The sequence below is a fragment of the Rhipicephalus microplus genome, chromosome 10 (assembly GCF_043290135.1).
Source record: "Rhipicephalus microplus isolate Deutch F79 chromosome 10, USDA_Rmic, whole genome shotgun sequence".
Classification (NCBI taxonomy): Eukaryota; Metazoa; Arthropoda; class Arachnida; order Ixodida; family Ixodidae; genus Rhipicephalus; species Rhipicephalus microplus.
Genome location: NC_134709.1, coordinates 69,860,574 through 69,875,660, shown reverse-complemented (window position 1 = coordinate 69,875,660; position 15,087 = coordinate 69,860,574). Strand labels below are relative to the sequence as shown.

Sequence of the window (15,087 nt, the reverse complement as noted above, 5' to 3'; positions counted from 1 at the left end):
AATGAACGTGACGGTGGCGGCAGATTGAGCTGGCTGTGCACAAGAGCGAGACACGTTGAGGCATGCTGACTCACCACTACTGGATCGTCTACTTTCAGTGTTCTCACTGTCGTAATACAAGGCACGCTCTCCATGAACGCATCGTTTCTAAGGCCGCCAGGCTTCGTCGTGATTTACGGTAAAGAAAGAGTTAATAGCTTTGTCGTACTTAACGAGAAAGAGAGAGTTAAAATTCACTCTTTGGGCCCTTAAGCAGCCTTACGCAGTTTCAGGTGCTCAGTCCTTGAACTCCATGCATTGAATCTAGACGGAACGCGGGTCTTCGTTACTTGAAAACTCCTCGCAGATCAAACACCACCAGTCTTCATTTGTGCTAATGCTATCTTTTCTTGAACGCTTGCACCTCATTGAACTATACAACTAGTGGAGGTGATATATGTTTTCACGTATCTCCTTCGCCTCTTTTTGCCGTTTCGATACATAACTGCTTAACTGTTTCATGGCTTTTAAGTTCATCCGCTGGGGTCTGTGAGGCAATGAATTTAAAACTGGTAGATTCAGCTTTTCTGGCACATTTTTTTCATTTAGGTTATGAAAAGAACCAATATATATATATATATATATATATATATATATATATATATATATATATATATATATATATATATATGTGTGTGTGTGTGTGTGTGTGTGTGTGTGTGTGTGTGTGTGTGTGTGGTGTGTGTGTGTGTGTGTGTGTGTGTGTGTGTGTGTGTGTGTGTGTGTGTGTGTGTGTGTGTGTGTGTGTGTGTGTGTGTGTGTGTGTGTGTGTGTGTGTGTGTGTGTGTGTGTGTGTGTGTGTGTGTGTGTGTGTGTGTGTGTGTGTGTGTGTGTGTGTGTGTGTGTGTGTGTGTGTGATTCCACGAGAGGTCGACACGGGTCCAAAAGTTGATGTTTTAGATTTCATTGAGTATCTTATATTTCGTGCACCTCTCACCAGGTAGCCCGAAAGTCAACTTCGTTTTATGATTAACGGCATAACTTTCGAGAAAAAAAAATATCAAACTTTACCAACATGGAGGCACCAATTTCGTCACCTGTCATTTTCGAAAATTGCAGATGCTATAAAAAGACAAATATTTTTGTTTCAAGAAAGATATTTGTTACCTGAAATGCATGTCTAATGAAGAATGAATTCATATGGTTTCAAGTTTCTAGACCTTAGGAAAGTAGCTTTTAAAAATGTCTAATTTTGCAACAGTTTAAATTAGGTTACGTATTCCCCATTTTTTTCTCCGGAAGTAATGCAAGCAGCGTTTTCAAACTTAACACGTTTTAAGGATATAATGTTTTCATTAGGTACATAAATTATTGCTGCCGTAGGGCAATCGCAGATTTTTATATATTGCCTCAAAATTCTAAAAGTGTACTCCACTGAAATTTGAATAATAAAAACCCCATTTTCGATTTTTCTTAAAATCTCCTGAATAGACAACCGGAGGCCATCATACAGTAATATAGAAAACCATGTTGCATTATTTTGTTTTTAGGGACCATATTCATGGTACAAATCACAGCTTTTCGAGAATGCGCTGATAAGTTGAGAAATCTAGAAATCGGAACGGAAAAGCGGCAATAAGCTTCAAACGCGAGTAAACGTGACCGCATTTGGTGAAGAAAGGCTGTTTTAGCAGATATGAGTAACTATTTTGAACACGGTATTCTACAGTATCTGAATTCACTCTTATACGTAGAGCACTGAGAGTTCTAATATGTGGTGCCTCTCCATTACTGACATACAGATGGAGCTGCTGTGACGGCAATGTGTTTGCAACACGTTGGGTAAGAGAATTGAATGCTGAATGAGTTCATAAACGATTGATAACAAATATTTTTCATTTGGGGCACGAAGACTGCCGCATTAGACTGAAGAACACGCTTTAGGGCAAGTTGTCATCCGTCGTCTGCTCTACAGATGAATTGCTGTGCGCCGCATCTCGGAGGCAATGCTTTAGATCTTATGGTTCAAAGTAGGGTTCAAAGTAGTTTTTCATTCACTGCGAATGCAAAACTGAAGTATAGTACGTTAAAATGAATTTCACAATGTTTTTGTCGATAAAATTACGGGAGGCGTAATCTTTGTCCCTACTTTGAACCTTTAAACTTTGAACGAGCAAATGTTGCATGCACACATTATTGTTGAACAATTTCAGAGGCTTATATAACCATGTTCTTTGCAGTGACGCAATGATGCCAACAGGAACATGAGTATTAGCAACACCACAAGCGATAAACTGAATGAAATGCCATGGTGACTGCAAGGATGGTAGCCCTGGACAATAATTCTACTTCATCGCATGGCACAGAATCAAAATTAACAATAACCCGACGTGACTACTGTGTATACAAGTTACATATGTAATTTTTAGAACATTGAATAGCAAGCACTGCAGCCACTATTAATGTTTCATGAGCATTAGGGTCTATTTGAAAAGTAGTTCCGAGACCTGGCGTGCCTTTTAGGTAGAATACTTGATTGCCACGCAAAATGCTGAAGTCCGATTTCCGCTGGGACCCTGCAGACATTCGCTATTTGAATTCATCAGGTCAGTACTGCCCATGTCCGCTTTTTCGTAAAGCTCGTCAAATCGCCCATATGTGTTTTTGTCATTTCTGGGTAGACACCAAGTGTCAATAATTTGTAGAACATACCCCCCTCTGGAACTTAACAGACCACCGGCGCTAACCCTACGCCTATTACAGACCTACACACACCGAAACCTTGCCAAGCTTCAGGTTTATTATCCTGATGCATACACCAGCGACACATGACCCTCGTGTGGACACACGGCGACACTCGCACACATGCTCTGGGAGTGTAGAACAACTCCTCCCGACTCTACCTCAAGCAAGTGGGAGAGGTCCCTCAAGAGCTGACTTCTTGCCGACCAGCAAAGGGCCGTCCAGCAAGCCCACGAAGCGGCCGCCGGGTACTTCCTGTCGGTCCCTATATACGCGGAAGACACCCGCTACGCGCTAAGCGCGTCCTGCAGAACTGTAGTAAAGTTTTTTAAATACGATAATCTTTCTTGGGGACCTTCGACGCAAAAATTTGGTATGTATGTATGTATGTATGTATGTATGTATGTATGTATGTATGTATGTATGTATGTATGTATGTATGTATGTATGTATGTATGTTTGCTTGTTTGTTTGCTTCTTTGTTTGCTTGTTTGTTTGCTTGTTTGCCTGTTTATTTGTTTCCTTGTTTGTTTGTTCAGTCGTAACGGCACCAGGTGCTTGAAACGGCCTACCCCATCCGCAGCGCCCACCATTGTTGCTCAAGATTCAGCGTTCATACTTGTGCAATTTTCAATGAATATGCAATTATTGCGCATGTCCGGGGCACCATAACAACACGTATATATTCTGCATGTGCGTCTTTTACTAGAAAAGGCATACACGAGCAATTTTAAGGACCGTAGCGCTTATCACGCTGCGCTGAACATGCAAGGCTCGCAAAACGACGAGTGCTTCCAACGCTTTGCTAATGTGGTGGCACCTACCCATCGCCTTGCATTCTACACTTTATCACCTCTGAGACGGGCGCGCACACCGGTCTCAGAGCCACGCGCTTCGTTTTCTAAGAAAACTACCAGATGGCGCTCATGTCTCACGTGTGACGTGACTTGACGCGCTCGTTTGACTCCGCTGTATGTACGAGGCACTCTAACGCAGTGCCTCCAGAATACCATTCACAGATTTATTTTTTGCGCAGAACATCAAATAAACGTTTCGTTCAATCTCTTCACGCGCAAGACTGTCGTCTTTAGACGACATTTGCTGGTTAACATGCAAATAAGGGGCCAATGTTTTCATTCCATTGCATACCCGCATACCAGTGGCACATACACGGCAGCGGTTATCGGTTATATGCCACTGTCTGACGGAAAGTGTTTGATGGCGTACACAATGTGATTGTGACATTATTATTGTCTTGGCCAGCATGGCATAATTGCCAAAGCTGCTTACCTTACTATACTAATTTGGTTCACGCCAAGTGAAGGGGGTGATCACTAGAGCACTGAGACGTAAGCGGATAGATAGATAGATAGAGAGAGAGAGAGAGAGAGAGAGAGATAATTTATTGATTGATATGTGGGGTTTAACATTCCAAAACCACCATATGATTATGAGAGACGCCGTAGTGGAGGGCTCCGGAAATTTCGACCACCTGGGGTTCTTTAACGTGCACCCAAATCTGAGCACACGAGCCTACACCATATCCGCCTCCATCGAAAATGCAGCCGCCGCAGCCGGGATTCGAACCCGCGACCTGCGGGTCAGCAGCCGAGTACCTTAGCCACTAGACCACCGCGGCGGGGCTAGATAGATATATAGACTGGAAAACTTTGCTGTATGCAAAGAAATGCTTCGCATTTAAAAAGTCATGCTAGTATATGCTCTTGCCAGAATTGGTTATGGAGGCGTTATATTTCAGGGAAAATCTTTGTTTTCACAAGAAAACGCTTTCAACTTTGGGCACAAATCTAGAATTTTGTGACGGTAAAGAATTTATATAAGGTTTAGTGGTTTGAGAAACTGCAATGCAACTTTTGTTTCTTTCATAAATAGAGGCGCTCTCATCATTGATCACTATGACAATTTATTCAATTTTGTTTTAAGTTTTGTTATGTTTGCCTCGAGGATTATTTGCAATATGGTGGATGCTTTACATTTTAAAGAAAAGAAGCTTTTGGTCACGAGTACGGTATGTTGAAGCCCTTTGGTTTGATATGTTTTTATAACAAATATAAGGATACTGCGAGAAAAATAGCCATTATATTACGTCAAAGAAAGAAAGAATAGCATTTTGACTCAAATGCAGTGTCATTTTTGCAATGTAGCCGTACATGTAAAACTGACTTATATGTTGGTGTGTGGTATACACTGTATGTAAACACGAAGACAGTTTGGAGAGAGTAGTAATTGTTTTAAGACAGACAGACAGACAGACAGACAGACAGACAGACAGACAGACAGACAGAGTAGGAATTTTACTAAGGTCCTGAGGAGCCAGCCAGTTAATTTTTTTTCCAACTGAACAGCCGCAATGTTGTAGGAAGTTTCCCTTCGCTTTGCCTTCGCTGCCCGTTAGGACAACGGAAAACTCTAGCGAGGCCTCTTTCGGCAGCGATTATTGCAAAACATGCAACTGCTTATCGCTTGTTTTACTGATACTTTTGTAGGACCATTCAGAACGGTAATACTGCTAATATTGCGGAGAGTTATCTTCACTCTTTGAACATTATTGGCAGGTTGATTTCAAGAGAGACTGGTAGAGAAGGAGTAGTTGGAAAGTCAACCAGTTGCGGAAAATTGGTTTGCTACCCTACACGTGGGCAAGGGATGTTCAACCGATTCGTTGTGCGAAGGGGCAGATTTATAATGTAGTTGATTGACTGCAGGTAAGTTTTAGGGCACCATGTTTGACTCCTGGCAATCAAGATACGCTGTATTACATAACCATTAACGACATAAATGTAGCTTCCTCAAGTTATTTTTTTGCATGCATAGTACGACACGTGATTTCTTACTACGGGGTTGCATGATAAAAATTATGTAAACCGTAAGTGTACAAGTTGTGCATGATTCCCTGTCGTGACCATTAATGGTATTCCTGTCCCTAGTTCCGGTCGGTATTAAATATTTTCATTCCCTCTGTCTTATTGGTAGGATGGAGTCGAAAGTGTTAAAAAGTCCGTCAGGCAATAGCAGTGCGCTTTTGAGATCTTCAGCGTGCACCTCTTGTTATGTAGTTTTTTTTAGTAAAATCATACGTGACGTTCATTGAAAGCAGATTCTGTGCCGTCGCCATCGAAAAGGCTGAAAACAGCGTTAACCTTCTCCGCTGACGTAGATTGCTGCAAGCGAAGCAAAATTTTACTGTACAGGCATATATGCTCGCCCCAACTGACCCGTAACCCCATCCCTGTTTTGAATGTCGGTGCACGCGGCTCTCCCGTTGCTTCGCCGCCACACAAAACAGAATCCAGGAAGCGCGGCGATTCTGCCACATCTCGCGTGCACCCATACGCCGCGGGCACGCAGGACGTTGGGGCAACAAGTGGCAGCAGCGTGATGTCATTTCCGCTCCGGAGACAGGCAGGGCCGCCGAGCTATCTATCTCTCCGGGAAACCGCGGGCCCACGAGACTGATGCCGGCCGCGGCGCACAGGCATCGCGACTCCGCGTAGAAGTAGCCGGCCCCGCTCGTACAGCCGGGCGTGCCCAACCGACACGACGCCGAGAAGACCGCGGGCGGGAACCCTTCTTCTCCTCTCGAGTTGGCCGCGTGTACAAGCTAGAGTCGCCAAGGGTCGACCCCCAGCACGCTGACGAAGAGCTCACGAACCCGCCCCGTCGGCTCCCACCCGCTTTCGAAGCAGTTAGGGCAATTATGCTTCATCGCGGATCTCTTCTTGCACAGTGACGACCAACACCCCGGGCGAGAGAGGGTGTTGCGTCGCTTTGTCTGTGCGTCTGTCTCGGCGTCTTCCGACGGCGTCAGTTCGAGGCGCTCACTGGAGCAAGAGATAGCACAAGTCAGTCGGCCATTGTCTCCCATCGTCGTCTTGTGGCGGGAAAATCCGCAAGGACCCGCTTCCTGAAGGGTGCATCCCCTTCCCGCCCAGGACAACACCAAAAAGTTTCTCGCTGTTTCCATCTACTGTCGTGTGGTGCGTGTGTTGTGGATGTGGGCGTCGCGGACCCGTTTCTATCCTGGCCACTTTTCTTCGGCTGAGCGCGCTGAGTGACAGAAATGCCAGGCCGGTAGTGGGCAGGATTAGGATGTGCCTCATGCACCAATCGTGATGTTCTCGCCAGGCGTTGTCCTACTATTCTTGGCTGCCTACGTTGTAGGTGAGTTGCGCTGCTCAATCCTTTCATTTTGGTCCTGCTTCTTGATGGTCGTAAACTTCTTTTCCGTGGCAAGCATGAATGATAAGTTTTCGAAAGATATGTAGTAATATGCGTAACCAGAGTGAGAAGTCTGCTTCAAAGGATGAAAAAAATAATGACACCCACAACTTCGTAGACGTCCAGGCGCATTGCATCAAATCATGAACAATTTAGCCGCCCAAAATTAATTTCACGCTAGCATGCAATGCATAGCGAGAGAGTTTTGGGTCCCATAAATGACGGTTATTGTAGCGGTACTCCTATAAATGCAGAGGAAGTGGTTTGTGGCAATATTGATGCTGGAATAGCGTGTCCCTGAGCCCAAATGATAAGCTTCAACGCAAATAAAAAAGTCAAATGCGTAATGCGTGACTTGTAGGCTTCAGGTGCTTTCACCTACTGGCGCCAACTTGCATTTCAAAACGCCCTCAATAGCCCGTACAAGTACTCAAGTTCACATACAAACGAACGCACGAATATTTATTTTTGTCAATCAGATTAAAACCTCATGTCATTCGGCATCCTACTTGTGTATTGTTACGGAAGGGCCATTCAAAATCCTTGCCGTAGTCACTTGTTTGCATGATACAGCGAAAGTTTTACTCCTTACCTATGCCAGTACACGCGTTATGTCTGTGTGCCCACACATTTAGAAGAACGATGACTAATTGATATCGTTTGCTTGATAAGTATATATTAGGGCATTTCGTCCGTAACATAGCACAATTTTATTTTTTTATTTTTATTTATTTATTTATTTATTTATTTATTTATTTATTTATCTACTTATTTCAATACTCCCAATCTCAAGTGAGCTCAAGAGCATTTGATAGAACTAAAGGACAATGATGAGAGATGCGACGTTGTCATAATATATTTGTTGAGCAACCATACCAAAATTAACAGCAGTATGGTTTAAGTTACGAAGGATGGACGTTGATATATATTTTTTTACTTGAAGGTATCAAGAACAAGTATAGCTGTTTATAGCATTTCACGTGTTAGGCGCGGTGCCCATGCTGCATAAAATATCAAAAAGGGACAGCGTAAACTAAAAAAGAAACATAGAATGCATGAAAGGGCAGGAGCTATTTATCTCAGTTGAGCTTGTTGTGAAATGCCAGTCAAAAAACGCCATTCCCATGTCTAAGGAGATTATAGGAGAAGTTCGTTCAGCAGATTATTCAAACAAACAAAATCTGTTGATCCTAACGTAAACCAGCTACTATAACGCTCACCGATACATTTGCTCCAGGCTTTGGTTCTCGTGCACACTGCCGGGCGGGTTTGTTGTTGCCGTACCATCCCGTGTTATACATTCAATAAATCTGTGCGACCCAAAACGGTGCTACATATAACGAACGCTATAGTGTTTCTCCTACAAGCTTCTATACTCTTGACGGAAGTTAGCCTTCCGAGTAGGGCAATCGGTCCTTTTAAGCAGCAGTCACAACGTCAGTCATTCACACCGCATGCCTTTTTGTCGGAGATATTTTTGCGCAAATAAAGATATCGAAACAATGTAAGCGCTTACGATTGGGTAACAATAGGGTTACCAACCGTCCCGAGTTTTGCGGAACTGTCCATGCTTTTCCAGCTGGAAACACTTACGTAATCCACTGCACATCCAACACCATGCACCACGGTATGGAACATGAAGTTCGCACGAAGTTATAGAGCGGTGGTTGTGAGAGGCTTTAGTCACTTTATCCACACTCCTGGCCGCGTGAAGTGCGACCACTTTTATAAGCGCATCAAGTGATTGATAGATTGATATGTGGGGTTGAACGTCCCAAAACCACTATATGATTATGAGAGACGCCGTAGTGGAGGGCTCCGGAAATTTAGACCACCTGAGTTCTTTAACGTGCACCCAAATCTGAGCACACGGGCCTACAATATTTTCGCTTTCATCGGAAATGCAGCCGCCGCAGCCGGGATTCGAACCCGCGACCTGTGGGTCAGCAGCCGAGTACCTTAGCCACTAGACCACCCCAGCGGGGCAGTGCATCAAGCGATACAAAAGTATATACATCATTGATAAATACATGTGAACAGTAACTTATCGGTTGAGCGAATTCATTACCAATTAATTACAGAAGAGATTCTAAACAATTTTAGAATTCTTTTCAAATTACTCTCAAATATTGAAAAGACACGTTCAAAATAACGTGAAATCACGTACAACGTTCACATCCACGAATTTCATAGCTTAAGTATAGAATCAAAAGCAGAGCATCAAGAACACACATGCAGCTTCATTGAACGTGCCGAAGATTTTGAAGGGTGCGAATAATCATTCCATACAGCCGATGAAGGGCTGATTACAGACTGATTTAACTTACTGGGCAATGTGAGCTCCCGATTCAAGTCATCCATGTAGTCTCGGGAATGGAATTTTCATCATTACCCAAGAGCCTTATAGTAACTGGGGTACGGCTCACGCACCTGAGCAATACTAAACTATTGGCATAAAGACTCATGTTTCTTGCACAAAACGAAAAAGTGCTAGTGTATCGCCGAGGTCCACCTCGCTAAAACAGTGACTAAGATCCTCGGCTGCAGACCCAAAGGTCACGGGCTCAATCCCGGCCCTGGCGGCCACATTGAAATAGCGGCACTATGGTTGAGGACCATGTACGGTGCGATGATCTCAGTGGACGTTCAAGAAGCCCAGATGTTCAAACTTTCCGGAGTCCTCTACAGCGGCGTCTCTCATACTCATATGGTGGTTTTAGGGTACTAACACCTGAGACGATAATACTAATATACAATCAATCATTCAATAAATCTTTTATTTAACGTGCCCAGGAACAGCCATGAGGTCTTAGTGCAGATGCAAGCAAAAATAAAATAATGTAAAATAAACAACACAATACAGACAGTTTTCAGAAAAAGAAACCTATAAGAGTAAAAACGCACAGACAAAAAGAAATCAGCAATAAAATGGGAAGAATGAAAAACAAGAGGTTTATGGAGTGGCAGTGAAAATAAAGAGCAATATACACTGCTATGTAGAAGCCATCCTAAAAGACGAAATGGGGAAGAATCTGTATATTGTGAAAACTACATTAAGGCAGTGCAGAGATGAAATAATAAACATTGATTGATTGATTGATATGTCGGGTTTCATGACCCAAAACTGCTATAAAATTGTGAGAGATGCCGTAGTGGAGGGCTCCGGAAATTTGGACCACCTAGGGTTCTTTAACATGCGCCCAAATTTGAGAACACAGGCCTACCGCATTTTCGCCTCCATTGAAATTACTGCCGTCGCAGCCTGGATTCAATCCTGTGACCTGCGGGTCAGTAGCCGAGTACATTAGCCACTAGACCACCACGGTGGTGCATGGAAATAAAAACAATGACAGTGGACTGCGAAAAACATCAAGATCATGAAAGTTTACATTATAGAGACTTTGTATTCTGCGACCAGTAAAGTGTCAAAAAAGTTGGCAGATGCATAAAATAGTTCATTCTTTCCGGTTAACTTGTGCGAATTCCGAAAATTTACACAACTGAGAAGTAAAGGACAGCTCATTAAACTGTGAACTAGTTTCTAAAAAAAACGCCGGGCCTGCGCGGTAGGCACAGCACAGTCATAGCGAAAGCTAGAATACCTGCCTTTCAGAGCCTTTTCAAAACACTCATTCGGTAACTACTGCAAGCACAGTGGCTTTGTACTCACTAGGGCATTAACACTAAACGTTTGGGTAGTAGGCCGTTATTTTTCGTCATTCTTCGTAGAAGCGTGGTATCCGCCAAACACTTGCTAGGAAATTTGTGCCAACTGTCCATGCTGTGGCTGACAACGATGAGGAATTATGGTTGACGTGGGTGCGCGCCACAGTTAATAGAAAAATAAGAAAAAGCTTTTGTAATAGATTGAAGCATTGGACGGCCCACTCGTTACACTAATCATATTGTGTGACGACTTGTTCTTTCACTGTTGTAAAACGCTTTATAAGTCGTACTAACGCGATTGCTTTCCCGACATCAAGCATGCATAAGGCAAGTTTGACAATAAGTAACAAGCACCAGAGTAGCTCATTCGCAGAATACTGGGCGGGCACCCAGCGGACCCGGGTTCGAGCCCCACGGTGCCATTGGTGCTAGGTCATGCCTGCCTAAAGCAAGTTTGACAAGTTAGAAGTGCTTGCATAACTCAGTGACAGAATATTTGGCTGGCACCCAACAGACCCGGGTTCAAGCCCCACTGTGTCATTGGTGCGAGGTTTTTTTCTGTTTCACGTGATGTGGTTACAGACACCGGCGGTGGCGGCAGCGGACAACATGCGTTGACCCGAGTTGTGATATCATTACAGCTTCCGCTGTAAAAAATAACTGATCAGCGCGACTATTTCGGCAGTGAAGGGATGGGAATGATAATAATTTTGCAGCGTTGAAACAAGATCAACAGGCTTTTTTATGAAAACAGTGCTTGGAAATTCTGATAACTTTTTTCTAGACTCTCCTAAAGGCGTCGGTCACTTTAAGGTATGGCATTTAGCAATGCCATACCTTACCACAGATGCAGATTCAAGTTGAGTTTGAGACATATAGTGGCGTACCATTTTGGGAAGGCTGTATATCGACGATTTTTCAACCGCTAGACGTCTTCGGAAGAAGATACAACGCTGCATAAACAAGCTAAAGTTACAATGTTGGGGAGATTTCTGCGCGTCGTTAGATCCCCGCAAGCCTTTATCACACTTGTGGAAGACAGCAAGAGGGCTTTGGACAGCTCCCATTCAGCGGTCCACGTTCAAAGCTCTAGCCCTCTCTCAAGAGAGATCGGAGGTATACGGGGCAGAAGAGGTCTGTGCCAAATTATCTGGTCAGCTCGCAGATCCCAACATCTCCACGCTCTCACGTGGTGGCACGACATCACACGATCACCGCATGGACCTATTTTTTTCTATTCATAAGCTTAAAACAGCACTGGCCTTATGCAAACGAACATCAGTACCCGGGCCTGATGGAATATCAAACAGAGCAATGTGTCACCTTGGTGATTGTGCGAGAAGTGCACTCCTCGAGATATACAATGATTCGTAGCGAGAGGGCACCTCCCTACACCAGTTAATTTGAAGACCAGCCGTTTCGTTCAAATACTGAAGCCTGGCAAGTCACCATTGGCACTCACATCATACCACCCGATTGCACTGGCTAATTGTTTTGGCAAAGTGATGAAGAGGATGGTACTAGGATGGCTTGATTAGTTCCTGGAGCATCACATCTACCCAGACGCCACGACGGGTTTCCGCCGTTGCCGATCACCAATTGATAGCGTCATAGACCTGGTCAGCTACGTGCAACACGAAAAAGGCCGTAAGCGTCTCTGCGCTTCTTTATTTCTTGATGTTAAAAGGACGTATGATAACGTCACTCATGAAGCTATCCTCACCGCTCTATAGAGGTAGAAGTGGGTGGTTTGATGTTTTAGTGGCTAAGCAGCTATCTCTCTGAGCGATCCTTTTTGATGAGAATCGAGGATGGTGACACTTTGCTACATTACAGCCGCCGTGGTGTTCCTCAGGGGGGCGTACTTAGCCCTGTACGCAAATTGCTCTCCATGAGCATCTGCCAATTACTGTCAGATTCCCAATGTACACGGACGACATCTGCGTTTGGTCGTCTGCAGTAACACGTCTACAGCTGTGAGCGTGAATTCACAGAGCTGCCACTCAAGCTGCTATTTACCTTCGTAAACGACGTCTGAAAATTTTTTCTGAGAAATGTGCACTTGTGGCACTTACGCGCAAACCAATACAGAACTACAGCGTTCTCATAACCAGGGAATGGATACGTCACCTCCGATCATACAAGTTCCTAAGTGTTATAATTGACAGAGACCTCTCATAGAGCTCACATGTATCATACATGAAAAGGCGATTGACAGGCATCTGTGATTTGTTCAAGTTCTTCGCTGGAAAGAACTGGGGAATGTCCCCAACTGCTATGTTGCGACTATACAGGATTCTTTTCCTTGGATTCCCTCGGTACAGCCTACCTGTGTTAACCAACGCAAGTAAAACAAGCATACGAATGCTTCAAAGTGTCCAGGCTCAAGCACTCCGGATATGTTTAGGCTTGCCCCAAAGTGCGTCAACAGCGGCAACTATCGCCATCACAAGGGACAACCTCATCAAGACCCACATTAATGTTGAAGTGCCGAGGACACATATACGACACCTCGCTCGAACTCCTCGACATTAACTAGCCTCTCTACCAGTGGACCGACCACGCATATCTTACTGCAAAACAGTGACCGCACATGGGGAGTCGATCCCAACTTCCTTCTCTCCTGCCGCTAGATCTGTGACTCCGTCATGGTGCCTCGCTGAACCAATTAATAATATTACCATACCTGGCGTCCAAAAAAAAAATCAATTTGTCGGCATCGGCTTTTAAGCAGCTCTTACTACTTCTCTTGTGTGGAAAATACCAAGACTCCATACATATATACACTGACAGAGCGGTTAAGCCGAACAGCTCAACCGGAACATTTTTGATACCGAGGTTGGTCATGGCGATTAAATTCAAGTTATTCCACGCAACAACATCAACGTCAGCCGAATTGACTGCACTTCGCACCGCGTCGAAATCATTGATCAACCTACACACAAGTGGACTATTTCCTGCGACTTGAAGGCGCCACTGTGATTTCTACCATCAGCCTTACTCCGTGGAGTGCACGAGCAGCTGGTACTAGAGATAGCATAGGTTATAGACCACCTGGCTGACAAAGGCCACCTAGCTGACAATTACATTTCAGTGGTTACCAAGTCAATGCAGAATCATCCGCAATGAACGGGCCGAACAAGTTGCCCGCTCAGCCCACGCAGAAGATCATGAACTATTTTTACCACTTTCGAGCACAGATGCTGCGCGAAAGCTCCGCTGGCTTGCTCGCCAGCAAACGCCATCACAATGCAATCGGCCGCAATTCAAGCATGCCCGATTGTACTCGCTTGACCCTACGTTGTCTTCAAGTCCCCTCTAGACTTTGCCGAGCAGACCAGACCCTTTTATGTAGGCTGTGGTTGGGCATTGCATTTACCAACGCCTATGCTTTCCGCATTGGGATGGCTGACACTGCAGCATGTGGCCGCTGTGGCAAAGAGAAAACATCCAACTTATCCTTTGTGACTGCCTTGAGTATAGTAGACAACGACTATGTCTTCGCAAGGAACTCAGCAAATTAGATAATCAACCTCTGTCGGAGGAACGGATTCTACAATATCGACAAGATGCAACTTCACAGAAGACGGCCCTGAAAGCGCTACTACACTTGTTTCGATCGACCGGCCTTTCTGAACGGTTGTAGCCAGAACGCCCTTCCTGTGTGTGTTTTCGTTTTTTGATGAGTGCACGTGAGTTTTTTTCTCTCTCTCTCTGTCTACCCCCTCCTTTTTGCCCCTGTTTCCCCACACCAAGTGATGGGTAGCAAACCAGATGCCAATATCTGGTTAACCTCACGGCCTTCCTTTTTCTCTGTCACGGATGGCTGTAGAAGAACTGAATTCTCGAAAGATTCAGCAAACACAGCCCCAGAGAGCGAAGGCCTCGCGTGGCAGTACACGTTTAGAGTGAGCAGAAAAGTTTAGCGTGCTATCAAAAGTGAAATCACTATCCATGAATTCATAAACTTTACATAACAACTTGGCATTGACGGAGTACGAAAATGACACAACGGCTGTTTTGCGAGATAATCATGAGTCAGGTGTGTCAGGTATTCAGAAAAGGGTTATGCTTGTCACACCAATCAGACAAAGAACACAAATGTGACTGCAGCAAGCGACCGTTGTTAACTGAATAAACTTCGTTAAATATCTTGATGTAATTGGCAAAAAACAGAAAGGACAATGACGAATTGGAAACGAAACATCGTTCACGCAAATTTAACATATTAGTGGGCCTAATAACTAACCTTGAGGGACTCTACTAGCCATGGTGTCTAAGGAAGGTGTTTGGCCATTGAGGGCAACACGATCTATCAAGCAGAGAGCTGTGCAGGAAGTTCACAATAGGCGAGTGAGTATCAAAGTTTGCAAAGAATAATAATAATAATAATAATAATAATAATAATAATAATAATAATTTGATTTCATTTCATTTCATTTATTCAAACTTTTAGCCCAG

At 44.2% G+C, this 15,087-nt stretch overlaps 1 protein-coding gene across 2 annotated transcripts in view; it reads left to right on the top strand.

The window, feature by feature from the left end:
- The first annotated feature begins 6,622 nt into the window (after positions 1-6,622).
- The window catches only part of LOC119181311 (receptor-type tyrosine-protein phosphatase T-like), a 174,545-nt gene continuing 166,080 nt past the window's right edge, over positions 6,623-15,087 (top strand). For both annotated transcript variants that reach the window (XM_075875795.1, XM_037432519.2), the window contains exon 1: positions 6,623-6,903. Coding sequence is in view for 1 of the 2 variants with exons in the window: in XM_037432519.2 (XP_037288416.2) it covers positions 6,855-6,903 (49 nt within the window). In the remaining variant the exon portion in view is untranslated. The remainder of the gene's footprint in view (positions 6,904-15,087) is intronic.